This window comes from Lampetra planeri, chromosome 43 (assembly GCF_965212315.1).
Source record: "Lampetra planeri chromosome 43, kcLamPlan1.2.h2, whole genome shotgun sequence".
Taxonomy (NCBI): domain Eukaryota; kingdom Metazoa; phylum Chordata; class Hyperoartia; order Petromyzontiformes; family Petromyzontidae; genus Lampetra; species Lampetra planeri.
In genome coordinates, this window is record NC_136149.1 from 598,538 (window position 1) to 626,124 (window position 27,587).

General features: G+C 43.2%; 1 protein-coding gene across 7 annotated transcripts; it reads left to right on the plus strand.

Moving 5' to 3' along the window:
* The first annotated feature begins 66 nt into the window (after positions 1 to 66).
* KPNA3 (karyopherin subunit alpha 3) lies at positions 67 to 26,865 on the plus strand. Of its 7 annotated transcripts, none has more exons than XM_078613960.1 (18): positions 88 to 436; positions 5,478 to 5,522; positions 8,090 to 8,179; positions 9,178 to 9,207; positions 10,351 to 10,403; positions 10,941 to 10,958; positions 11,723 to 11,818; positions 13,382 to 13,479; positions 13,908 to 13,994; positions 16,175 to 16,344; positions 17,944 to 17,988; positions 18,811 to 18,942; positions 20,064 to 20,192; positions 21,083 to 21,187; positions 21,529 to 21,600; positions 23,413 to 23,575; positions 25,006 to 25,100; positions 25,211 to 26,865. In XM_078613960.1, the coding sequence occupies exons 1-18, from the start codon at positions 365 to 367 to the stop codon at positions 25,307 to 25,309; spliced, it is 1,599 nt and encodes a 532-aa protein (XP_078470086.1). In that variant the 5' UTR covers positions 88 to 364; the 3' UTR covers positions 25,310 to 26,865. The 7 variants fall into 7 exon arrangements, with proteins under 7 accessions (XP_078470091.1, XP_078470086.1, XP_078470088.1 ...); XM_078613962.1 differs by having other exon boundaries at positions 13,394 to 13,479; XM_078613959.1 differs by having other exon boundaries at positions 21,529 to 21,599; positions 23,409 to 23,575; positions 25,211 to 25,746.
* The last annotated feature ends 722 nt before the right edge of the window (positions 26,866 to 27,587 follow it).

A 27,587-nucleotide genomic window follows, 5' to 3' on the forward strand; every position in this document is an offset into this window, starting at 1 on the left:
TGGGGGGGGGGGCTCGGGAAGGGGGGCATGGGGGGCTCCAGGGGGAGGGGCTTGCGTATGCGCAGTGGGAAATGTAATCCCGGCATTTTGCGCGCAGAGCGAGGCAAGCCTGGGGCCGCTTTTGTCCGAGAGGGCGATAAAGAGTCGCGCTTGTTCGTAATTTGTATATTTATTAGAACTTAGATTTCTCGGGTTGCGACGACGCAGTCGTTTTTCTCGTCGTTGACGCTATCGGTTGGTGTTTTTTTCTGAATTTAATAAGGCTCTGCAGTATTTTTAATTTATTTGTGAAGGCTCCTCGTTCGCCGTCGCGTGTGGTTTTATTATTTATATTCGGCTACGTTAGCGCCGCTGCGAGAGCGACATGGCGGACAGCGACAAGCTGGCTGAGAACCACCGCATCAAGAGCTTTAAAAACAAAGGTCGCGATGCCGAGGTGAGCCTCCCGTGAATATTTAACACCCGATTTTCACTATTTATAATCGTTGTGTCAATGTACATCTTATAGTTGGAATTGCGTTGGAGAAATAAAACCCCGGCCTCCTGAAGCCTGCGGCCTACGCCCTCGCATTAATAAGGCTTCGTCACAGCCGCCACCGCCTCCGTCGATTACATTTTAACGCCTCGATTTGGCATCAAGCGCCGCTCTTGTGAGCTGTGCCTCGTGTGCGGCTCGTGTGGCGTTTCATTTGCCGCGGGGTTCTCGGGCGGGGTGGCTGTGGGACCCCCCGTGCCGGGCCGGCTGCTGGGCCGGGCGAGGCGTCAGGCAAAGCCGAGGAGGAGGAGGCGCCTCTCCTTGACTGCGACTGCTGCGCACACTTTTACCGAAGCCCGTGGCGCTCGAAAAACTCGTTAATGAAACCATTTTTTGGTGGCTTTAACGGCGACAATCGTCTGTTGGCGGTGGCCGTGCCGATGTTTGCGTGCTGGTGGTGTTTATCGGCGTCTTTAGTGGGCTGGATGCCGGCGTGCTCCGAGGTTTTTTCACGATGGGGGCCGCCGGGCTGAGGGAGGCGTTTCCGGGCCATTTCTTCGCTCGCGAAATAAACATTTATGTGTATATGTGTGTGTGTATGACGGCGATTGTATTGGTAAGACTAATTGTGAACAGTTGTGGTAGCCTTTTATTTTTCGTTCACGCTTACCCTTGTGTCGCCTTGTTTTTGCATGAGGCTGGGGTTCGGGCGAATTAGTCACGAGCCCAGCCCGGTGATTGCACATTGGGGAATGGTTGGTGTTAAGAATCGCAATACACGGCTACCAATCTAAAACTACAGATGTATAAATAGTTTTTATTTAGAGCTGGACATGTATTAAACACATTTAAAGCCTGTCATGTGAATATCGGTATGCTTAAGGATAGCTGCGCTGCTGACCTTAAACTAGTTTATCAAAGGATTAAATTTAGAGTTGGTGGTGGTAATAATATATATAAACCTAGCTCGAGCTTTCCTTAAAATGTAATTATGCCGAGGCTATACAATTTTTTATGAGTAAGTTTAGGGCTGGTCATATCTAACACGCTCAAGCCGGTCATTGCAATATGTTAATGATGTGGGTTATTTCTCTGACCCAAGCTGTAGTTTCATAAATTACATACAGGATATAGTTGTAACTGGTCGTACCTATAACATACACAATGCTGTCATTCGAATACGATTAAGGCAAGCTAAAACCTTAGCCAAGTATAGTAATTTCCATAAATGTTCAGTAGTTTGGATAAGCCCGATCATATTTTCACTTGTATAGCTATGTTTTTTTTCTCACCTACGTGAGTTTTTTGAAAGAACCAAAGAGTAAGGAAACATACCACAACCTAATCAAGTTTAGTCATGATTCTAGAGTCTGTTGAGACTAATCCAATTTGGTAGTTAAATTAAATAGTTGGGAATGGTCATACAAAGTCCCACGTTTCTGACTGGAATATGGCTCTTATTAAGGCAATTGTTTTTAGTGAATAACGTTTTAGGGCTAAAGCTAGCTTTAACCATAACCCACTAATCTACGCATCTGAATACAGTATTTCATATTTAGGATCGCCAAAATGCCAACCTATTACCTCATAGTAATGACTCATGGGTAGCCAAAGCCACACAACTGGACAGAACACATGCATTCGTGTCACGGTCAAGGCGAGTTACAACCCTTAACCCAATACAGTATTATAATTCCGTCACGTTTATGCCTATCTACATCCTAAATATTAAATATATTGTCGCTTCCAGGTTCTTAAATGAGTAGATTAGTGGGTTATTGTTAAAGCTATCTTTAGACCTAAACGTAATTCACTTAACTACTGTTTCCGGTTCAGGATACAGCTGCCTTAAGAGCCATATTCTGGTGAGAAACGTGGGTCTTTCGTATGAACATTCCTATCTATAGGCAAACATAGGCATAGCCCTAACCCGCTTTCACTTAAAGTATATTCACATTGACACCTCGTATCTCATGAAGAGGATTGAAGTCAGGAGTCAATGAACCCAAACCCTCCTCACAAAAGTGGCACCCTGGTATTGAGCAATATAAGTTCCATTTCCTGATCAAATAAGGATCTGGAAGCGACAAACGAGCTGCAGTAAGGAGCCAAAATAAATAATGTTCATAAGGGAGATGGGATCAATGTCTTGAAGCTATGATGTAGGGGAAAAAAACGTTGATGCCTATTTGGTCTTCTGTCCTGCCATTTAAATCCAGATTAAAGGCCCGTCCGTGTTCCCTTCTCACTTGCACATGATTCATTATGCCAAACATTCCCATGCATATTCACTTTGACATATTTATTGTCTGTACACTTTAGTAGTTTTACATATGTTTGTGGGGATGCCTCCCTCTATACGTTAACTCCAATAACCCTTTCGTGACAACAGTCATAACATATTGAACATGACCAACAATAAATCATTCTATGTCTTCGCACTGATGATTATTTTATGAAGGAGATTATTTGAGCGACAGACCTGATATTTTGCAGGAGGTCTCTGAAGTTTGTTTATTCGTAATGAAATCAAGAAAACGGCTTTGAACCGGAGGCTCCCTTCCCATCTCATGTTAATTTTAGACACTCAGTATTTTTGGAGTAGGTGACTCAACGAGTTTGTTGAAATACTAAGGCCGAGCATTACTTTAAAGGAAATTTACGTAATTACTTGTCGTTCAAAGTTCCCATGCTTAAACCTTCCGCAGCCCCATGAACAGTTTTCAAGGTATAATATTTGAATACGTAAAAAAAACAAGTCCAATAAAAAAACAAGGTAGTTCAACTTATTTCGCTAAATAAACCGTAAAAATACAACGTTGCCGAATACAGTCGACATGAATAACAAACCAATTCCCATTCAAAATTGAACCCCAATTGTAATGGGGCTGCTGTTATAATTGGCGCCACTCAAGACAGTAACAAGTGCCAACAAACGCTGGCATTGTCATGCCCCTCTGCTTACACCGCAATTGTGAACACGAATAAATCATTAACGACGCGCTCACACCATGTTGTCTTGGGTGTTAGGCGCATTCGTTGGTTGTGTGAACTTCTTTCGCACCGTACGTTAGCCAACCGTGCTCATCGGATGTGGGTGGGGGGGGAGAACAAACTGGTTACTACTCTGATGCCCATGCAGATCTCAGAAATGTGTTCGTTAGCAAACTTGTACGTTCAAGACAAGGAAGTGAAAATACTCTATTTAAATGAGCATGCATTTTGTGTGTATAAACAATGAGTGTGCGGAATATAAAAGGTCAGTAGTGTACTGTTAGTCTTTCTATTTATGTTGGGATGCGTCCCTGGAAAACGTGAAGTTTGAAATGTATCCAAAAAGATGTTGCATAACAATTTCAAATTGCTTCATAAAAATTAATATAAACAGGTGGCGGCAGAGATTGCATTTAGAGAAAGTAGTACTGTGTGTATGTTGGACTTGTTTCGCATCGTACGTGGCCAGCCGTGCTAATCGAAGGTGCGGGGGGAATGACAGCAAACTAAACGCACGATAAACGGTTTTAAAAAAATGCGTTTTCAATTTAGATTTAAAAGTGCGTACAGTGTGGCGATGCTGTCAACACCGAGGCGTGAGTGTCCGCTAGGAGGCGTGCTGCTCCCTCAAGTACGCTGCCCCAACCTGCAGCTTTTATTTTAACATTTTCAAAACAACGTTGGAGTGAATACATTCATTTTCAATCGAGCTACGTTCCAAAGTCATTGATTGGCGACGGTCTCGTGAAACGGGGTAAATGGGAGCAGCGTAAAGATGCAAGGGACTTGTAGTGATGCAAACACTTTTTGGTTACATGAATGCAAACACGTTAAATGTATTTAGCTTCGGTACCAGTGTTTGGCAAAACCTGGTGATGGAACATCCAATTAAGGGGTGAGGGTTCTGATAAATGACATTTTTATTTTACTTTACTCGGGACTTTGCTGTTTGATAAAGTTTTATTTAAATCGGTGTTGCTTTTCCCGAATGAGTGAATGAATTCCACTCATTTGCCGCTCGCATGACGTGAGCCGCCATGTGCTTGCGTGACACGGAAACATTCGCTGTTGGTTTATTACCTCGAACAGGTTTCTGTAGAGACAACAACCCAAATGCCGTACTTCACCCGACTCTCTCGCCCAAGATCTTTCCGCACGGCATAAGCGCCAGGATGAATGCATTTGATTAATTGGCTTAATGGCTTTGATTGCAAGTATATAACCTCCTTGCTAATCCGTATTTTCGTTTAATCCGAATGAGGTGGCAGTGTAAATGATTTCAAGTGTGATGAAGTGAATGTGGCGTTTTATCAGGCTTGCACAAAAATGCAGCTCCCCCTGTTACCATTTCATATGTAGCCAATGAATGTGTGCAATTCCAATAATGTGTTTACACGTTTGCTGACTGTTATTGTCTGCGGGGTTTATAAACTTATTGCTGTTGACCTGCTTATCAGATTTGACCAGTTGGGAACCAGTTTGGTTCATTCTGCTTTAGCCGAGTCAAACTCTGTTTTGTGTGGAACTAGCGGTTAGTACCCGGCGTTGACTCAGCTAAAGCAGAATGTTGATTTTTCGTATTGTCGGTCAGAGCATTGTTTTTGACGTAAAGTCACATGTTGATCAGTTAACGAATTATGTGGATCCAGCGGAGCTGTGAACTCGATTACAGAAATACTGTATGGAAATACCATGTTAGAATCATGGGTGTGAGTGGGCCATGATTCACATCATCGTAATGTGCTGAGTGGCATTTCAGAATTTCGTACGCTGGTCAGTTTCACTTGATTCGTGTGGAGGGCTGTGCAGAGCATAATGCCTTTCAGTATTCGCTGATCAAAGCGTTTTTGTGATAACCACTCAATAAACATGTGCCTGGGATAACAAGCAGAGCACAAACAACACAAACATTTACATGGTAAAGCCGCGTCGGTCATCCCCGCTTTGTACAGATGCGTTTTCGTTCGTGGCTCCACCGATCATCTTGTTGCGTGTTTTTCTTTTGCAGACGATGCGGAGGCAGAGAAACGAGGTCACCATCGAGCTGCGAAAGGTAAAGCGATTTTCATCTGCGGTTGACGCATAAATCTTCGTTGTCACGCCCACTGCGTAGAAATTGTGAGGTTGTTGGGCCTTAATCATTCATAAGGGCTGATTGTCATCTTTAATTCACAAATGAGCATTCTCAAATTCACTGTGCGTGGTATCTGTTGACGCACTACTACTACCACCCCTTTGTTTCGAGAAGGTTGTCAATAGAAATGCAAGTATCTTTATGTACTTTTATGACTGAGAAATTTGTTTTGCTTAAAAGCATTGTCGTTTGTAGACTATTCCAAATGTCAGCGAACCATAACTACTTGAGTTCTGAGAACTGTGTATTGCTGATGCTTATTAATGACAATGTTTGCTCCGGAAGTGTCGGTGTCTTGAGTTTGGTTATAATTAATATTTTAGAACTGTGCTTGCATGACCACTGGGAATCACACTTCCCTGCATTAGGTCAGACGCCAAATCTAAGAGCTTTAGTGCCATAATGTATATTTTATTAGTCTTACTGTGTGGTTCGTTAGGGAAGATTAACACCGTGCGGCCCCATTCACCTTTCTGTGCGAGGGCTTTAACTGGTAATAGAGGGCCAGGTTTTTCAGTTCTCAAGGATACGGATGGTAAAATGATGAGCTTCAATATCCCCATCAGTGACAACAGCACATTTGTTTGTAATGTAATTGTGTCACACTCGCACTGAGGCACGTGATGGGAAGTCAAAATAATGGAATGAGTTTCACATGCTTGCCACCCTGCACATTTTTTAAGGTTTTAGAAATATGCATTAATGTGTTAGTCACAATGTGAAGTCTGTTGGACAATAACACCGTTTACCCGTGTAGTAATTGCACCAGGAAATTGTTCAATGTCAATTTAAAACTCTTCATATATAAATATATTTTTTATAATGTCGTGAACCAGTGTAAAGTACAATCTCAGATTTTAAGGTGGGGCCACACGTGGTTACCAACAGCATGTAACATTTTATTATGTTTTATTTTTATTATTTTATTACTTCCCTTCTACGTGACTTTACCGAAAAAACCAAGAAGACAAATACAACTCCTTAAGCATTGTGTAAGTGATGTCGGTGTGTGATTAACAGGCTTACAGTTTGCAATAGTAAACATTACGAATCGGCTCAGTGGCAGCCAATCAGAATTATGCTTGGGGCAGAGCCAGGGACTTAAGTTTTGATCAGTTGCCATTAAACTATCACTCGTGGAAGGCAACAAGAGAATAAAGAGTACAACTTAGGGCATTTCCATGGGTGTGGCTCCACACCTGACTTCAAGGACGCAAGTAAAAAGACAGTTCTTGGGTTGTTATTCGTGCAATCCTCAGTTCATAGGATTGTTGTTTGGGGGAGGAGGAGAGGCCTTGACGTCATAATTTGGGATTGAGTGAAATGTTTAATCCATTGAACTCTTGGTATTACAATAATGACTCTGAAATGCTACGTGAACCCAGTCTTAAGTTGGTCAATTCTACTTCATCTCTCCTCGGGGGGGTTGGGGGTGGAAGGTGATTTCCTGATCTGTTATATCAGAGTAGTGTTAATTGTGAACGCGGCTCGTTTTTTTTATAAACACGGTTACGTTCTTCCTCCACCTGCTACACGTGTCAACCTGCCCGTGGCTCGGTGAGGCACCCCTAGGGTGGTGTCACCGTCGCCATCATCCACTGATGGCTGTCACCAGCATGTTCCCACTCGTGCCTCGTCGCCGTTTACAAAGCGGAGTGATGTTCTCGCTGCACCATCACACCGATGAGGATAATGTCAAAAGTGATTACATATACTGTAATGCATGTAGAAATTTAGTGGTGTCAAGCCACAGGTGTTTTTATTTTTTCAAACTTGTAATCGTTTGAAGCTGCAGCAGCACGTGAGATTAGTTTAATTCGAATGAACATCAAGCAGAGATTCTTGTGAGTGCCCTTTAGTTCGCTGCAGGTCCAAGATTAATGTTGGAATTATGTCTTGGATTAGTATGTCAACTCGCTAAGATTGTATATCAATGAGCTTACTTTGTTCTTAAAAAATAAGTTTTAATTACCCATAAACCGGAATCTCACATGCAAAACAATACCATTTCTATTCTCATGTGTGTTGTGGACACAAGGTGGTGCTCACTGATATTTGGTGGAATTCTTTATTGGCTGTTATCTCTTTAAAATTGGTGGAGACCAATGTTTTTTTTTATCACCGCATGTATCAAGCCCTCTATCTATAAGCATGTGTTTGTGCGGTAGTTTATCTCGATTTTAAATCCCTACACAAGTGATGGAAATTCCACACTCCTATGGCACGGTGCAGTTTCACACTGGTGCTCATCCTGAGGAATGGTGAGCCAAGTTGGCAGATTTTATTCAACGTGTGCCTATCAAGAGAACAACTTTGTCAGCGAGCTGTCTGTAATTGTTATATTATAATTACGTTAGAAATCCGTGCTCGTTAATGGAAGAGCACACGGGAAATCATTCGGATAAGACATTGGATTGCGGGAAATCTCAATGCTCACCTACTACCCCGTGCTGCTGCCTCTCCAACTCCCACCTCCTGCGCCACAGAACAAACGGGACGAGCACCTCCTGAAGAGAAGAAACGTCCCGCACGAGGAGATCCTTGATGAGCTCGACTTTGATGGCGACTTCCGGCTGGTAGGGCTGCGTGGGTCACGTGTGAAGTGTGCCAGATGGCCACGCACATCTAACGCCGATATGGTGGGGGTTTTGTTTCATGATACATTGTTTTGTTGGTTAAAATATTTTCTTGAATTTTTTGTGTCCAATAGGTTAAGAATGTTAGATGTAGGCGAATGGAGATAACAATTATCCCTAGAAGTATGAGAAATGAAAGAATTGCCACCCGAAATGGTAATCATATTTATACAAGGGCCGTGAAACGTTACATATTACTTGTTGTGATGGTGGGGAGTGCATTATCATCCCAGTAGCCTGGGTTCCATTTGCATGCACATGGGTAGCTGACTTTATTTTCGGACTCCCTAAAAGTTGACTCAGCCTTTGCCGAGTCGTACCTGGTGTCACGTGTGAACATAACCACTGGTGAGACAAAGATAGCAACTGGGCATGGGTTGTCACTCGCCCTTGTGTGGTCATGCCAGCCTTAATTAGGTGTGCATGCTTGCATCACTTCCCCCCACAGTCCACACTCCTAAATGGAGGATTTTAGATTATGACTTAGCCAATGTGTCGATCAGAGTTAAAATTATGAGTCCACTGAACTCACGCCTGTCTACCTGCCCCCTCTGATCTCACTCTACTCCCGCCCCCCACTCACTCCCGACTCGGGCAGCCAAGGCTTTCTGTTGAAGCCCCGAGTCAGCTGTTCAGCGGGAGGTCACTTATTCTCTGTTGGCCCTATCGTCTGAAACTCTCTTCCCCCCCCTACCATCGGTGCTCTTGACTCCCTGTTCACATCCAGACAAGATTTTCGTTTTTTACTTTGCCTATGACTGACCACCTCTCACTATAAAATATGCCCATTGCTTTTTACATCGTTGTGAGATGCAGTTGCGTTTAGTAACTTTATAAATCCAAGTTCTGTGGTGTATATATTTGTGTGCTTAACATGTGCATTGCGTATCCTTGTCTAACCATGTGTTGTCGCCCTCGTTCGTATCTGTTCCCTGCAGCAAAATGCATCGTTGGAAGCCATCGTGCAGGTGAGTGAACAAAGTTCCTTCTGATTGTTGCACCAAAAATCTCTTTGACTTTTGGCCAAGAGCTGATGAATCGTAAAGCCAGCAGTGTGTAGACAATGATTAGCTACGTGGCTGTTTTGGAGCAGTAATATTAAAGTTATGAATGCACATACCCAGGAAAGCTGCTATTGGACGATTCTTTTCAGAAAGGCCTTACTTTGCATGATTTGTATGTTTGTTTTTTATTATTTTCTGAGCGTGGTTGGTAAGGACCCAGAGTGTGGTTGAAAAACTCATGCATACTCGTGAACGCTTCTCAGCTTGCATTAATAGGTTAAGCAACCTCCTTTCTGTCGTAGTCATCATATGCGCACCCATCCCTGTATAATGGGGGGGGGGGGGGGGGTGGTAAAGGGAGTCTCTCATGATCATGGTGTGAACCATCAACCCTTCCAAATAGCTGCACAATTCATATTAAATATATATTTTCACAACATGAGAAATTGCATTTTACATTAATGTGGTTTATAGGGCTCAATTAAAAAAAAATATTTTTGCCCAACACTTGGCTCTCCCTTAAGAAAGCTTTAATCGGATTGGCCTGCATTGCTGCTTAACATAATGCAAGAGAGCTTAATTGTGAATTTAACTTGGGCTTATTTGGGGTTTAGTGTTTTTAACATGTAGGGCTTTCACGACCAATGTTATCCATAATATATGTTTTTAGGGTTAGATTGCGTAAATATAAATGTGTCATTTAAACCCGCCACCACCCGACACAGCCAATTAGTAAGATTTGTCACATAAACAAAACATGGCAATTTGTTACGGGTACAGCACACCGGTGTGTTGGAGAGTAAACCCACAACATTTATATTTCGAGTACGATGTTTCGCCAATTATTACAACTCGCATCATGATGCTAGTAATTACAACTAGCATGATGTTAGTTGTAATTAGTGATGCAAACGATTGACCTATGATCTGTTCTAAATGGAATTCACAAGGCGTGTGGTGGATGCAGCAAAACGGTGAAAATTCCTTGCGCTTGATTGCTGACACGGACCTTTGAACGCAACCCCCGGGCTGCAGTACTTGTGTTTTGCAGCTTGTTTCTTAGATGGTCGTGATTCTAACTGTTAATCTTGTTGCCTTGGTGTGCAGAATGCAGCCAGCGACAACCCAAATGTGCAGCTCAGCGCTGTTCAGGCTGCACGGTGAGATTGACAAATTTGCACACACAACGAAACACCTCTGCCAAATAGAGCCTCTCCCAACATTGTTTGGTGAAATAAATCCGTTGTTTCGCTGGGTGTTTTCCTGCAGCTGCTTGGGTCATAGGAAATAAATGGCCGTTGAAGCAGCATGGGAGATTAAATAGTATTGCCAAAAATGGGGTTGTCTTCTGTGGGGCAAAACTGAAATGTAACATGTGAGGTCTATCTCAAGCATTGTGTTTATTTATAAGTGTATATTTTATCAGCTGTTTTTTGTGTAGTCAGAATTTTAGTTTTTATGGATATGAAATCATTTTTGTTCGATGTGTTAGAGTTAACTTATACAATAATCACAATAACGTTACAGCCACTGTTACAGACTGACAAATAGAAGTCATGCCAATATTATTTAATCCTTTAAAATGTACTTACGATAGTACCTTGCATAGAAAAGTGACCTTGGAATGAACGATGGGGATTTAGTTTCTAAGGAAAAGAAACGATGATGTAATTTCTGTTTTACATTTCACTCGTTAGATGCCTGTCCTATAATGGGTAAGTCAGCTGAAATATAAACAAAATTGTTAAATATTTGTTAATCCACTGAATGCCAAAAATGTATGTAATTGTATTTAAATTAAAATTGTATAATGAATGTAAAGAGCATGGTTGTAAGCTTTGGAAAGTTGGTTACCTCCATGGATTCTCATACAAACATTTGAATTGCCTGAAGTTCAAGTGTAGTTCAACTGGTTTTGCCATGTTATCTTCTGATGATCATATTGGTTCCATTAATGAAGTTTTCCAATGTTTGCTCCGTTTCATAGGCGTAAAAGCGTGCACATGCACACACACGGATCACTGTTCAGTCTTGCAGCCAGCACTTAGTATGGGTGTAACAATTGCCCCCCCCCCCTGCCCTCAAAATTCAGGCTAAGAATTATATCTAACTGTTTTGTTCATGTAATTTTGTGGTGAATGTTGCAGGTGCTCTCATGGTTGTAGGGGTCACATGATAATATTATGTGCAACATACATCTAAAAATACAGATTTTTACATATGCATGGATTTTATTCGCATATATAATGTGCTTAAGAATTGATATTAATAGATGCATTTTCACTCCCCTGGCTGTGAGTGAACACTTGGTAAGGTTGGCACGGCACAAAGCTGGCTGGAATGAAGTACACCCAAGCTGACATTGTCTACCAAATGCTTGCACACAGTATGGGATACGCACCGAGGGCTAGGCTCGCGTACATGCCTGTATTAACAAGCTGTTATGTACGATATTCGTGATGGTATTTAATTATTGCAGGAAGCTGCTCTCCAGCGATCGGAACCCCCCTATTGACGACCTCATCAACTCTGGGATCCTTCCCATTCTCGTGCAGTGTCTGGAGCGAGAGGATAAGTGAGTATCTGATCACCAGTGGCACATGCACACACCTTAGTTGGCTCCCACTGAATTTACTACATCGTTCAGTAAGGAAAGTTTCCTGCATAGTCAAATCAGAATTTGTAAAAAAAATTGTAACAAAAGCTAAAAGAAGCATGTTTGAGAATGCTAGAGGAAAACGTGCACTAAATCGCATACGGAAAGTTAGAGACCTCATTGCCTGTTAAGAAAAGTAAGGGTGCTTGGGCAGGACAGATTGCTAGAAGGTTTGATGGCCGGTGTTTGAGATTTAACGGAGTGGCAGCCAATGGAAGGAACACACCCAAGCGCGCGTCTATCTTGCAGATGGAACGATTAAATCAGCTCATGCTGTCGCTGGATGGATTGTTGCATAACGAGGATTGAGATCAGTTTGACGTAGGCTTTCGTGACCACAAATCTGGCTGTCGCCTGATGAATCTAGTCGTAACTACTGGTGAAATGTCGTACTCAGATTGTAAATGTTGTGGATTTGCTCTCCAACACACACCGGAGTGCTGTACTAGTAACGAATTGGCACGTTCTGTTTACGTGACAAACCTTACTAACTGCGATCTAACCAAAAAAACCTGTTATGAAGGATTGAGATATTGTGTGACAGATTGGAGAGGCCTTCATTAAACTGAATTAATTATGATCATGTACTGTACATTTTAACATGGTAGGGCTTGTTATTGATGGCAGTATGCCCTTGTTTGATAGATGGAAAGAGACCGATTTGGTGCCAAACTGTTGATTTAAAACCAGATTCATGCAATTGGTTTTATATCATAAAAGTTATGAATTATAACCCACTTCATGAATTTTTTTTTACTGCCATCATGACAACTGTCTTGGATGAAAAGTAGTTTTTCAGTGAGCTTTACTTGCAACATTTGCACTAAACTAATTTTTATCATCTTTAATTTAGCCGTGGCTGCTGTTAGAGCACAGCAGCATTGCATTGAATATAAAATGAGCCAATAATAGTTTTGGATAAGAAAGTCTGAAATAGAAGTAATGACATGTAATAGTACATGTAAATATTGCACCTCTTGTTTCATCAGCAGCAGTCATGATCCATTCAGTGCTCTGAAAACCTCTCACTCTCGATGCAACTATCCATCTAGTCTTGCACATGAGCCAATTTCCTCACTCGTCCCTGATGGACATCCTCTAGGGAATGTTCCCCCTCCGTTGGCCTCCTCTGTCATGAGTCAACCACCAGCCATCGTCCCGACCAGCGACACGTCCTGTCCAAGCGCGTTGTCTTCACAGCTAATGATGTCTTTAACTTGCCTATGCTCCCGAAGCTGTTTGTTCTCCTTCGAGTTCTCACGGTGTAAATCCAAGCATGCACCTCTCCACGCTTTGCACTGTTCAGGTATTATAACACATCCACTATCCAGCTTTATATTATAAATAAATTGTTAAAATACCAGGGGATGTCAAATGTTGGTTCACAGTGGATGGAGAATAAGCGGCATGCAAACACGGAGTGCTGCGTAAGAGCGGCATCCTTTGTGAATGTGTCATGTTTACTTGTGTGTATGTGTGTTGGTTTGACTGTAGTCCGTCACTGCAGTTCGAGGCGGCCTGGGCGTTGACCAACATCGCGTCAGGAACGTCGGCGCAAACGCAAGCCGTTGTCAAGTCCAGTGAGTGACACTCATTGCATCTTGGCTGTGTTGACTGTTTTTCACACTTTGACAAATTGGTTCACTTGCTCGAAGCCAAGTAAAAGCGTATCTGTTCAAACCAGCATTGATTGGGTGGTGCTTGTGTTGATTGGTGAATCTGAAATGTTCGTGATTATTTCACTTTCCTTTGGTATCTTAACCATTCCCTCCATAGGACAACTCATCTTTACTTTGCACGAAGTAGTTATAGTTTTATCGAATCTGGAGTGATGCAAGCCAATTATGAGTTAAGCACTCTGCCATAGCGATTGCCAGCCAAACGTTCATAATTGACGACAAACCGTCAGTCACTGTTGGCCAAGGGGTACAGATACAAGCTGTCAAATGCCTTGCCATTGTCATCAGTAAACACTGCCTCTTGGTAAAACCTGCTTGTTTCCCTACAGATGCTGTTCCCCTCTTCCTGAAGCTGCTGCATTCGCCTCATCAGAACGTGTGCGAGCAGGCAGTGTGGGCCCTCGGAAATATCATCGGTAAGTCAGCTTTTGTCCGCTTGTGTCGCCGTAACACAAATGTCTGTTAAATGGGATGAATCGGTCAAGGTTCACTTTCGTTGCGACATCGCAGATATTTTTCCGTTATTTTTTTTAATGATTAACTGATTCCTAAAGCTACTAGGGTAATTTATTTTAACGCTTTGCTTGAATTGAACAAACAATTGTATTCCATGATAATCGTTTACAAAAGTCGGGTCCAACTGTTGAGTTTTGCAATTCACGGGACACAAGTGTACCTGGAGAAAACCCATGGGCGCGCGTGAAGATAACATTCAAGATCTATATAGTCAGCGGGGTTGAGTGGTAATGCAGTGGTTAACTTGCTGAGCTATGAGCATGGCCACCCGAGTTCAGTTCCTGGCCATGTCTAACATTACTGGCGCGTGGTATCTGAAGCTGTCCTGGGTCCCCCCCCCACCTTTACTAGTCTTCACTAACCAGCGTGGTAAAGTATGATGAAACATCTCCCTTAACTGACATTCTGTGCAAAGGTCTTCATCCAGCAGTGCATTGGCAAATGGTTTTAAATTCAATTATGTTGTCAGCAACCCACTTGTGCTTGCAATGCACTTGCCACGTCACGGAGCCCGGCAGGTTGAGAGGTTTAGCCCACGCGATGAAGACTGATCCACCGCCGAGCGTGGGCCACACACACCTGGCACGACGTTTTTAGGGTTGGTGTTCGTGAACGTTGTGTAATATTGAATGTAGTTTCTCTGTAAGTCGATATGAAAATCAAGGCATTCCCGAAGCAGTGTTTTGGCATAAATGTTGCCCCCTGCATATCCTAACTGCGAGTGTGGAATCACGCGGCAACTAAATCCGTCGCATTATTAATAACCCCTCGCAAACGCTTAGGAGTTTGCCCGTGCTATTCTTAACATCGCCGTCTCTTTTTCTGTTCTCAGTAGCCACCCTCCCCCTCCGCCTCACCCAGAAATAAACAGCAGTGTAACATTTCAGACATTCGTGTGTAGGCCTTCAAAAATAATCTCCTCGGAGCTCCCACTGAAGCTTGCCTTGGTGTATTCGCCACAACTCCACTTATCTGTTTGATGTTGCTTGTTGACAGGTTGCGCGTGCCTGTGCTAATTTGAATGACTTTTGCCGGATACGTGTGCGCATCTGTTGAGTGCGTCCTTCACTCTGGAACTCGGTGCTGGGGTTTAAAAAGTGGTGGAATTTTGTCTGTCCTTGAATAGAAAAATTATTAAAAGCAAACCAATATAGTAGTGGTTTCTAGAGCTTCTGTGTGTTGCGCACATCTCAAATGGTCAGCGCAGTTAGGGATATGCACATTATCCAGTGATCGTAGCTGAGGGGACGTTATGAAAGGAGCCGCCACCAACTGGAGGCACGAACGAGTGCAGTCTTGAGCATGGAGTTGGCAGCTGTGTGGATGACCACAGAGGGAGACCGTTCCGGCAGCAGAGGAGAAGGGGAGAAACTTCTCATTCATCTGCGGTTGGCTGAGGATGTCATTTAAGTGTAACTTTTTAAACTTTGATGACCGATAAGTAATATAAGGCTGCACTGCTGTGGACTAAGTGAAGCCTAATCTGTTATGGATCCCTCTTGGACTGCAAAGCCAGATGTGATATTATCACAAACATTTGATTCAACTACGAGTCTGTTGTACACCACCTAATTATTACTCCAACCGAGGACCATTGGAGCAATATTCTCTTTGCTTTATTAAATAATAATTTTGCTCTGTATCGAAGGTTGGTTGCAATTATTTAATATTCATACATATTCCAGAACAACAAATAATTAAAAAACAACACGCAAAATACCAGTTGTCCCACTGTTTAATAGTTTTTTACCTTTTGCTATCTGGTAACATTGCAATTAAACCCTTGCTCCCTCTGCTTATAATAAAAAAAGACTGCTGCAAGCAATATTTGGAGAAACCCTAAAGGACTTGAGTGTCACTCACTGGACTTGACAAAAACATGTTCAGATCAACATTAGAAGCGTGTTCCATACCTTTGAATTGCAAAGCTGGGCAAATATACATAACCAAGATATTGTTATCTTAACAGACCTGGCTAAACTCAACATTGCCAGACTCCCACGGAAGCAATAAATGGGTACAATATCCACCGTGTGATCAATATGTTGGCGCTGAATGGAATTCTTTGTCGCTGCTGCAGGGGATGGGCCGCAGTGCAGGGACTATGTAATAAGTCTGGGCGTGGTGAAGCCGCTTCTGGCCTTCATCAACCCTGCCATCCCCATCACCTTCCTGCGCAATGTCACCTGGGTCATCGTCAATCTCTGCCGCAACAAGGACCCGCCCCCACCAATGGAAACCATTCAGGAGGTGCGTGCCCACCTTAGATGCCAAGTTGACCACCTAAAACTTGGATTATGTTGTCGACCACTTAACTATCATGGAGTGTTTGTTGGCCACTTAGAGAAAGACGCAACTCAAGAAATACATAACTCTTAGCTTGGAGATACTTGTCCCCCTGGCTGTCCAATACGAGTTTAAAGTGTTCATACTGAGAAAATAATCATTTAAAGTCTGTTACTGAAACGATTGTGCTTACTGGTGTGATTTCTGTATATGTAAACTGTGCTACTTAAGCAGCCTTATAGGAAACAATTGGATAGTTAGGCTGCAGTTGTATTTATCACTCGTGCTCTTGACCATGCCTTTAAATATGTTCTCATTAACGACGCTTCAAACTCCTAGGACAGCCTAGAAAAACGCGGTGTGGATTTTGCAACTAATAGTATCTTTGCCAGGTTTCTATCATGTCTTAATATCACATGTTTTACAGAATACTTAGGATGTCATGTTTGTGTTTGATACCCTTTAACACCTCCTGAGACACTTTAATTTTGCTATGTTCTTAAACAAAAATGATGCTCCCAAATTATGGAGGGGCCCAAAATCGACGATTGAGTTTTATCTCCTTTTTAAAATCTGATGTCATTTCGACTTGCCTGTTGGATATCGTTGTAAGCATTGACACACTTATATTTGTGCCAAGCTTAGTCCTTCTAGAACATCATTATAATTTGCATCAGTAACTCATGCAACTCATATTAAGCTGTATATATGAGAAATGCTATTATTTTTGGATAGAGGTTTATTTAACTCTCAGACCAAGGTCAATGAGATCCATCATATGCCTCACCTAACTGGTCAACGTTAGGATCTTTGGTAATCGCCATATTAACAAACATTAACCTTCATGTAAGCAGACAAACCCTGTACCAGTTTTGAATAATTTGATGCATCTTTTACTGATTATTATGCACAATCCAACAAGAATGAAAGTTGCATGGGTATCTCACTCAATTTCACTATGAAAACATGTTTTAATCATGCCACCAAAAGTGGCTGTGGATAGTCAATTTAGTTATCTAAGTCTCCAATGAATATTTCGGCTAAGCTGCCTTTTGTGATTAGCAATTCTTAGAAAAGAACACTTTCTTATCCCGTAGGGACCTTTGATAAAAATGTTTAAATGTAAAAAAAAATCACTGCAGTCTCCTGAAGTATGTGACCTTGAGAAATGTCTCGGTCCATGTTGCAATTAGTCTTGCCAAGTGGCATATTGTGTGTGCTTTGACCAAACTTTGCCAAGTGGCTAAGGCTCCACTTCAATGTTAGGGTGGCTCAGTCCACAATAAGTTTAAAATACCACACTTCCAGGATATTTATAAATGTCGTGTGAATAATGTATCGTAATAACCTGTTGGCAAGCACACTAATATGGAAGCGGAGAGTGTGCTTTGACCAAATTTCCTTTGATATTACTTTTTACCTTAACATGTCAACTTCAAAGTTTGTAAGGAATATATGTCTAAAGTGGTATCTCAACTACAAGTGGTTACTCTTTGCCCCTTTTTGTCAGTGCTAATGACAACGAGTTTTATCGTGACATTAATTTTTCGTTTTCTTTTTCAGATTCTTCCAGCGCTCTGCGTTCTTATCCATCACACAGACATTAACGTGAGTTTTTGTTGGGATGCATTTGCTGCCGAGAACCCCCACACCACAATTTCTGTCCAAAGATGACGACATTAGTAATTTTCACAGAAACAAATACATTCTCAATTTACTGCCAGCCGATCAAAACAAAAAATAATTGCGGCAGAACCAAAGTTTAGGAGAAAAAAATATGCCGCCTAAATATCACGTGCAAGTGTTTATTTGACTCCAACTTTGCAAGTTTTGTGTATTGTAGTGAGGGGAAAATGAAAGCATTGTGTGCAGCCATTTAAAGGGTCTATAGTGCCAGAATGTGTGCTCATTTAGAGGTTATTGCGGTATGGTTACTTGATTATAAAGAGCCACATAAATGGAAGCGTCTTCACTGTTTCTTGACTTAATTTAACAAATTGGGATATGAAAGTCAGAAACCACATTCACATTATGACAGAACAACCAAAACATCACAGTGAAGTTGCCCCTTTACTGCTGATGGAAGAAATTGGCTGTTTTTGTCAAAAATGGGATGAAACGAATCTTCGCCACCATGTTATAATCAGGCTTAGTGTGTTAGTGTTGCTAGTCAGTGGAGGAAATTCCTTGTTCATATGGCACTGGCCGATCTGCGCTTCAGAAATTACTTTTCCACAAAGCGGTGCTTATTTTCTAGACCCAAGTCGGGGATGAGGGGCAAATTTAATCCCATACGGTGATGTGAAATAGCGAATGCGTTTTCATCGTGAGATGGGAGCTATCACCACTGCTGAATATTAAACGCATCGTCTCAGGAGTGTGGCGTTAACAAAGCCCCCCCGATGTGTGTGTGTGTGCGCTGGTGGATAGATCCTGGTGGACACTGTGTGGGCCCTTTCCTACTTAACGGACGGCGGTAATGAGCAGATTCAGATGGTCATCGATTCCGGGGTCGTTCCTTACCTGGTGCCGCTGCTCAGCCACCAGGAGGTCAAAGTTCAGGTCTGTATAATTTGCAGTGTCAGTCCTTGTGATGTGTGCGAGTGTCGTGTGGTTTATGTTGCGTGTTTTGTTTGGGTTACATATGCGTGATACTTGTGTTCTTGTAAGTTTTGTTTGTGGTTTTGAGTGCACTTTTTGCTCGTGTGAGTGTACTATACTCTGTATGTTAGGTGCGTGATGTTTAATATTACAGAAGTGTTGGTAGTTTACGTGTATACAGTGGTGGAAATGCCTGTGTGATGTTTGGTTTGCGCTATATTGAAATGGCTTCGAGTTGTCGCTGCAGTGAACTTAGATGTAAAATAATAGGTAAAATAGAAGTTATTGTGCGATCAGTATTTTACGTCTGTTTAAAAACTCAAATTATTAAACTATTTTTGTTTTACTAGGTAAGGCACACTGAACTATATAGCGCTTTTTCAGAAGCAACTTGGCCACAAATGATAGCTCAACGAAGTGGATTATGTTGAAATTTATAGCAGAGAAATACTTTAAATGCTCGTTCATAAATGTGGGAAAAACTGGAGAACCTCGAGAAAAATCCACGCGAGCACAGGGAGAACATGCAAACTCCAAATTAACAGGCGTAAGGGTCGGGATTGAACCCACGACCTCCTGTATACCAGGCGAGGTAGTTAACATCTAGCCACAATGGCAATTGTGTGTGGCTTGTTACTGCTGCTTTAATGTAGCAAGTCACAATGAAAAACTAATGAATCACACTTGTTAGATTTCCATTGTAAAGGCAATGCAGGTGTTCTTATTAAATACATTTAATAAAATGTTTACTGTTTCAGGGCATGGGAAACCTTTGACCCAGCAGTGGATTGAAACATGTCTCCACACATTTATATATTTCATCAATCTGCTCGTCAAGAATAAGGCATCTGCCTGCATATTTTTTGTATCATGGTTCCTGAGTCACATGCTCAAAAGCCCAACAAGCCAAGTCACCCGCAATAAACAGCACTTTCGATGAGCATGGTTGACCACACGGTGCGAAAGAAGTACTACATGCATATATATATTGAGCACATAATAGATGAGAGTCGATACGTTTCTTGAATCGAGTATTTTGTGTGTGTGTGCGCGTGCACTCCGGTGTCGTGGTGCCGGTTTAGACCGCGGCCCTGCGTGCCGTGGGCAACATCGTGACGGGCACGGACGAGCAGACGCAGGTGGTGCTCAACTGCGACGCTCTCTCCCACTTCCCCGCGCTGCTCACGCACGCCAAGGAGAAGATCAACAAGGTGCGCTCACGCACCGCGTGGATTGCCGCTGCTGAGGTGCCGCCTTCCTTAGCAATCGAACGTCCGCTGTCGATTGCCACCCACTGAAAGGGAGACTCGGCCCAGAAAACGACTCTCTCGTTGCAGATGAGTTGGCGTGCCAAAGCAGCGGTGTCCCCCCCAGGGTGTCCGGACACATACTGTCGAGGATTCCTTTCAGTTGAGCCTAGAAGTGCAACTAAAAGTGTTTCCATAAATAAACATATTACTCCAGTTCTTGCTACAAGTTATTACTAAAGAGGCTCAGTACAATAATAGGTTTTCCCCCTTTTTCTGGCAACATAACAGGTGTTAAGATGTTAAAACACCAAACTTAAACCTTACAAGGAATCATGTCTGCATTAACCACAAAACTTGTGGTCAGAATGCAAAAAAATATATACTCTGATAATATATGCATTGCCTTTGAAACTGATTGGCCCACACCAGAGACGGCTTTCTTTTGAGCCTCAGTCTGTTACAACGTCAGGAATTCATCTGGTTTCGTCAGGTCTCGGAAACGAAGCAAGGTTGAGCCTGGATAGTGCTTGGATGGGTGATGGCCACGCATCAAACTGGTGTCATAGATGATGGCAGTGCAGTGAAATCCATCGCTGTGCTTCACTTAAGCTCCCACCTCAAAACAAACTCACAAGCTGGGTGGTCAAATTAACCCCTTGACCAGTGGATTGACAAGCGCTGTAGATATATAATACAGACGTGATGTAGGTTTCCAACAGAAGGTTTGCATTGAACTGAATGTGATTGTGATGACGTATACCTTGGGCAGTTAATTTATGTGTGTTGTCGATTGATATATGCTGACGATGTCGATTGTATGTTCGTGCTGCTCGTGCTGTGGCCTGTTGCAGGAGGCCGTGTGGTTCCTGTCAAACATCACGGCTGGGAACCAGCAGCAGGTGCAGGCTGTCATTGATGCCGGCCTCATTCCCATGATCATCCACCACCTGGCCAAGGTGCCTAGCATCCAGCATGGGCACACACAGACCTATACCCACATATAAACGCACGTAATGACAAGTGGATATTTCCAGATAACATGTATGTACATTAAAAAAACAGGCGCACATAAACACAACGCCTCGCACGTTGCAATGTGGGCAAGCCCAGGATGGATTGTTTGCAGACCATCCCAAATATTTCAAGCCGGTGTTTCTGTAAAGAGGATCCACGTTTCACATGCACACACATGAAGCATGCTTGCAGATACACGTCCATGCGTTTTACCATGATTTTTCGGACAGTGGAAAGAAGGGCTGTCATTGACATCGTGATGTCTGTCTTATTCGCATGGCAGGGAGATTTTGGCACGCAGAAAGAGGCAGCGTGGGCCATCAGCAACCTCACCATCAGTGGCAGAAAGGACCAGGTATCACACACACCTCCTTCTCCTTCCCCCCTCGCTGATCTGGCACAGAGTTTGAGGCTCTTGATATTGAGTTCCTTAATTTTGGTTACAAAAATTTGCTCTAATGCAATGTCTCCTAGATCTTGTCTGAAATTTGACAATTGTGTCAGTGAACTTTCCTCAACGAGCATTCCTTAGCCCCCCTGCACTCCTTGCTCCCTAATCAAACTAAATAATCTTTGTTTTCTTATTGCTCTTTCCAAAAAGTGCCGTAAGTTTAAGGGTATTTGGCAACACGATGGCCGCCTCCATGTGTGCATGCGTCTCGAGGCACAGTTTTAGGAGCGCCCTGCTTTTGCAATGTTTTGATTGGTTGCTTTTCTGAGTATTGTTTTACACGTTGAATAACCAAAGTGCCCTGAGAGAGCCCATGAATGTGAATGAATAGCACTTGGCAATCTGCACAGAGGTCCCCAACCTACTTGCTGTGCTGCCCACTAGTGGGAAGCGCCTCGTCGCCTTGCATAAAATCACCATCGGTTCGGCCTCCCGACTGGGTTGCAGGTGCGTGGTACGCTGTAGCCTCGACCACCAATGCCACCAAGAGGTGGCAAGGTTTACGCATGCCTCTGTTTAAGCATCTTGGCGGCTCGGCTTTTGATAGGTCACGTAGATTTGTGAGACTTCCAAACCTCCCAGATGTGTGCACTGGCCAGTACATGGAAGACAAGCAGGTAGGTTTGTGAACTCGCCTGGTTCTTTGTACGGGGTTTCTCCTGTGCTATTCTTACCCCCACGTGTAAAGCGCTCCTTAACATGGAATTGTCTATACACTTCTACATGCAGTACCTTGTTAAAAATGGGTTTTGGGACTTGGTTGAGGCTTTCCTATGTAAGCGACTTTGTTGTTATTATTGGTCATCGTCAGTGGCTGTGATATTTGCAACCAAAAGCGTATTCCTTGCAGAATGTCCTGCCGTCTGCAGGGAAGGTAAAACGAATGGACAGACATGGGCCAGCAGAAGCCGGCTCGTTCCAAGACTCCTGTGGCCATCATTGTTGCTTTACGCTCGTGCCATCTGTATCGCTGGCAGGATTAACATCCTTAAAACGACATCTGGTTATAATTAACCTCATGACGTTACTTGCCGGTGTAGTAAAAATTTTGAAAAATTTCTAATTTTGTTATTTCGTTCAAATGTCCTTGTCGATTCTTAAGAAAGGCCTTGTATTGAGAAATTTGGCTAATTCAATCTGTGAGTGTCTGGCATGTGAGAGGAATCTCTGAGTACACACAACTCTTGCTCATCAAGGGAGACATGTCAAAGCTCCGTACAAGCTCAATAATTCATAGTTGTACTGCCATCTCCTGGCCCCCTTGCAATATCTTCCGGATCATTTAGGGTTTTTTTTTACCTTTTTCTCGAGTAGTGGTCGTGTTACCTTGGAGCTCGTGGCTTCCGTAAAAAAAATATTGCTGCCGTCAAAAGATTTTCTTGGGCTCACGAGTATGTAAATCTTAATGCGCATAACAACCATGTGTGGGTGGATTGAGGTTACGAGTAGGAGTGAGGGATTACCGATTGGCTGCATGTAATTTTTGTTCATTATTTTGCAATCGTGCCAAAATTCTGACACGACAGTGTGCAGCTGTGAAGGAAATTTGGCCCAAAAAGTGTCCCTGCTTTGTGTTTTTCGAGAGCATTCCGTGATTGGGTCCACGCCGTCGTTGCTCAACCGCCCTTGCCCCCCGACCCCATCCCTACGCCGTCGCCACCCGGCTACACTTTTCCACCCGCGGGCTGCGCGTGTGCGCGTGTGTGCGCGTGGCAGGTGGAGTACCTGGTGCGGGAGAACGTGATCCCGCCGTTCTGCGCACTGCTCGCCGTCAAGGACCCGCAGGTGGTGCAGGTGGTGCTCGATGGCCTCAACAACATCCTGAAGATGGCGGGCGAGGAGGTGGAGACGATTGCCAGCGTGATCGAGGAGTGCGGAGGTGGGCCGGAACCCAACTCTTGGCTTTTTATCCTGTGGCCAGGAGATGCCACGGTTTAAGCACACCCTTGTTGACGCTAAATAAGCGATGTTAACTGCCTGGTATACAGGAGATCCTGATCCCCTGACGCTTGTATATTTGGAGCTTGCGTGTTCTCCCCGTGGTCCGCATGGACTTTTCTCTCTGGGTCCTCCGGTTTTTCCCTCCACATTTAGAACCGTGCTTTTTCAGTATTTGGCTGCTATAATTTTCCAGTTGATAAGCCACTTCATTGAGCTATCATTTGTGGCCAGGTTGCTTCTGAAAAAGAGCTAGATAGGTCAGTGGGCCTGACCTGGTAAAATAAATAAAAGTTGTTCTCATAATTGTAGTAATCTGTGGATTCACTCTTCAACACACCGTGGGCTAAAGTAGTGAACCATTTTGTCTTTTGTCAACGTGACACTTTTTTTACTGATTGGCTGTGTTGGGTGGTGGAGGGTTGCCACACATTTCTAAATAACGCAATCTAACCCCAAAACCTTTGTTATTAATCTGATTTTGCTGCTGCTCGTTGTAGAATCTGATAGAAGGAAGCTATGGCTAGGCTTGCGGCATTGACGGTGTGGGCAGTGATGACCTTTTGGCGCCCTCTGGTCTCGCACCAATTGAGACGAGGCTCAAAAGAAAGCCGCCTCTGGTGTGGACCAATCAGTTTCAAAGACAATGCATATATTATCAGTGTTTTTGTTTGCAATCTGACCACAAGTATTGTGGTTAATGCTGACGTGATTTCGCGTAAAAAAATTTCAGTTTTGTTGCCAGAAAAAAGGGGAAAAACCATATTGTTACAGTGAAAGTGGTTGAGTTTCAATTATCTGCCACAAAGTCACAACCCAAAAGTCCTGGCTTGTGTATATAAAACGAGTCCCACTCTGTGGGAAGGTGTGATGGTGTGTAGTGTGTGTTGATGGTGGTGTGTGTGACGGCGTGTGTGTGTGTGAGTGACTGTGTGTGTGTGATGTCGGGAGAATGCCACCCTGCCATGGGAATGTCGAATAACCGCCTGGCTCAGGGCCACAATTGGACACCGTGTTCCTTTAAAATAACACCCCACCCCAAGAGACTTTTGCTCACAGATGCATACCAAAGCTTTGTCCGTGTTGGGTGTTCAACATGAGCTGAAACCTTTGTTAATAAATCAGCCAATCAATCCTAACATTAAATAACAAGTGGATTTATTTAATCGTTTAAAAACAAAATGACGTTTATTGGCCAATGGGACTTCTTTTGTGCATTGCGTTTCATGTTTTTTTTAATAAATTCAACTTCGGACTTCCTATAAGAAGCCAGCGATCCGCATATTCTAATACATATCAAAAAGATAAGAGCTCTTTCTTTTGGGAAGCAACGTCGTCTTTAAGTAACATTCCACTTGTCCCCCCGCACAGGCCTGGAGAAGATTGAAGCTCTTCAGCAGCACGAGAATGAGGACATCTACAAGCTGGCCTACGAGATCATCGACCAATACTTTTCAGCTGATGACGTAAGCTCAAGCCCTCACTCGGCGCTCGCTGACACAAACTTTCCCAGGTGGCGTTGTTTAAGGCTAAATGATGGGGGGTCCGCCTCCTCTCTCTCGTTTCTCCACCCCAGATTGACGAGGAGCCAGGCCTCCTGCCGGAGACCAACCAAGCTGGAACCTTCTCCTTCGACCCCTCTTCCAACATCCCCACCGAGGGGTTCAAGTTTTAAGCTGCCGTTTCACGGGGCTGCGCGTGGCGGCCGTTGCGGTGTTGTCGGGGGGCGGGGCGCTGTGGGTTGATGGTTTGGCCAAGGGGGTCACACCGTGGTGTCCTGCAGGGGCGGCTTCTTAGTTTTGTTCTTTTATTTTTCTTCTCCCTGCCCACGCCTCCTTTCACGCTCCTTTATTCCGCCACGCCCACTCTGTCCGCCGCCGTTCCCCAACTAGCCCCAGCTGCGCGTACCACCCACCCGGCGGCTCGGTCCGCCCCACGCCGCCGTCGGGTTTGAAGGCAACGCGAAACGACGATGGCCGTAAAAGAGACAAAATACCGTAACACAAACAAAACTGTTCAGTCAATTTTTAGGGTGGTGGATTTACTAATGAAAAGCAAAAAAAAAACTCTACGCATTTGTGAATTTGTTTGGAAACTTATGAAACAACAACAGCAACAATGAAATTTACAGATGAGTGCTGTGGAGGGGCGTCAAAACAAGTTGGGGTTAAATTCCGTAGCGATGGGGTTGTTAGCGTGCGCTTCATTCAGCATTTGCCGTGCCGGTGTCATTGGTAAACGCGCGTGGGTGAGCATTTAGATGTCGTAGCAGTCGCCGCAGCCCTCTGAGCCACATTGTAAAAATGTTTCACTTTGCCCACCACCTTGGGGTGAATTTTGCTTCGTAAGGATAAGGGTGGGCTCGAAAGTGAATAAAATTAGAGCGTTAAATTATACACTTGTTTTTTTAATGAACTTTCATTTTGCAAATAGGTAATTGCTGTACTGAGGGCATAAACTGTGTGATAGGGGGGAGAAAGATGGGCTGTTACTTTTTTCTAAATTAAAGCTACCCTACGATTCGTTGGGAGAACAGTATTGAATGACGTTAGCAAAACCCCCTTGTTGAGCAGAGCTGATATCGTTTTCAACATTGCTTTGCAAATTTTGTTTCACGGATGTTATTGTAGTATATATTAAATAAACAGACACGAAAACCTACAAAATTATAAAAAATCGCATCCTTTTCTTGATTTGCTCTCCATTTCTAAATTTTGCTACAACCATCGGTCACTGTTTGACGTCAATGTCATCTTTCTCTGCGGGTTCTTGTGCAAAATTGTAATCAGTTGGGGTTTTTTTTACGCATCCGTTTAATCACTGCTCGGCACTTAAGTCAGACGCGTGGTATTTGCTTCATAATTGCCAACTTGTAATTTGTAACCAGGGATATGGGCATTGCTGTTCTGGCATCACCATGTTACACATTTGTGTTATGGAGTAATTGTAGGCTTTAAATTCTGCTTACAATATTTTTGTTAAAAATTTAAACTGCAACAAACCTAGCATTTACATTTCTGCAGCAGTTCTAATTTGTTTCCGCTTTATTGTTTTTACGGAGAGGGGGGGGGTGGGTTTGTTAAAGGCTGACTGCTGTTCCATTGCACGTTCTCTTTGGGCTCTGCCCTGGGATTCCTCTCCAGTGTAAATGAACATTGTGCACACAAAGGAACATTGGCAAATGCCGCATTTGTACAAAACGTAAAATATTAAAAAAAGAACGAAAGTAAATAAGACTTGCTGTCGTTTCGGTTGTAAATTGACTAAATTAATTTAAAATTCTTTATTTTTGTTTTCCAGTCTTATCAGGCTGTCGTGTTGATGTAGAACCGGGCAGATGAAATGGCGGCATGCCCAAACATTTATAGGAACGCGAAAAATATATATATTACAGTGTGCAAACATTTCTTCTTGCTTGTTTGTTTTCGTTGATGCATTTAAATTTTTTACAGATTTACTTGGGTTGTAGACTGACCTCCCTCATGCGCATGGGCGCGTGCAGCAGTTTTTGCCCACCAAGTAAACATTTTCACTTATGGAAAATAGTTTTCTGCTTGTGTGTATCATGGTGCACGGACAATAAAAAAACACGTACATCTGAACATCAACATGCACATTTTGACGAATATTTTAAAATGAAATTATCAAAGAAACCAATAACGTGTGATCATGATTACAATTGAAGTTAGAACCAACCGTTACTATGCAGTTTTAGAAGCAAAGAGGACTTGGCATTGGTTGTTTAGCTTAGAATCGTGAACATGTTTTCTCTACTTTTGTCTATCGAGAAATTTAAAAAACAGAAAAAGAACAGTAATTTTTGTCGATTGGAGCATTTTGGGGTTTTTGTTTAGCGCATCGGAATTTTAGGTGGGGTTACCTCTCAGCACCTCGTGAGCGCTGCGGGTCACGGGGCAAGTTTGTCTTCGCGCTTTGTTTCTTTCGCTGCTGTG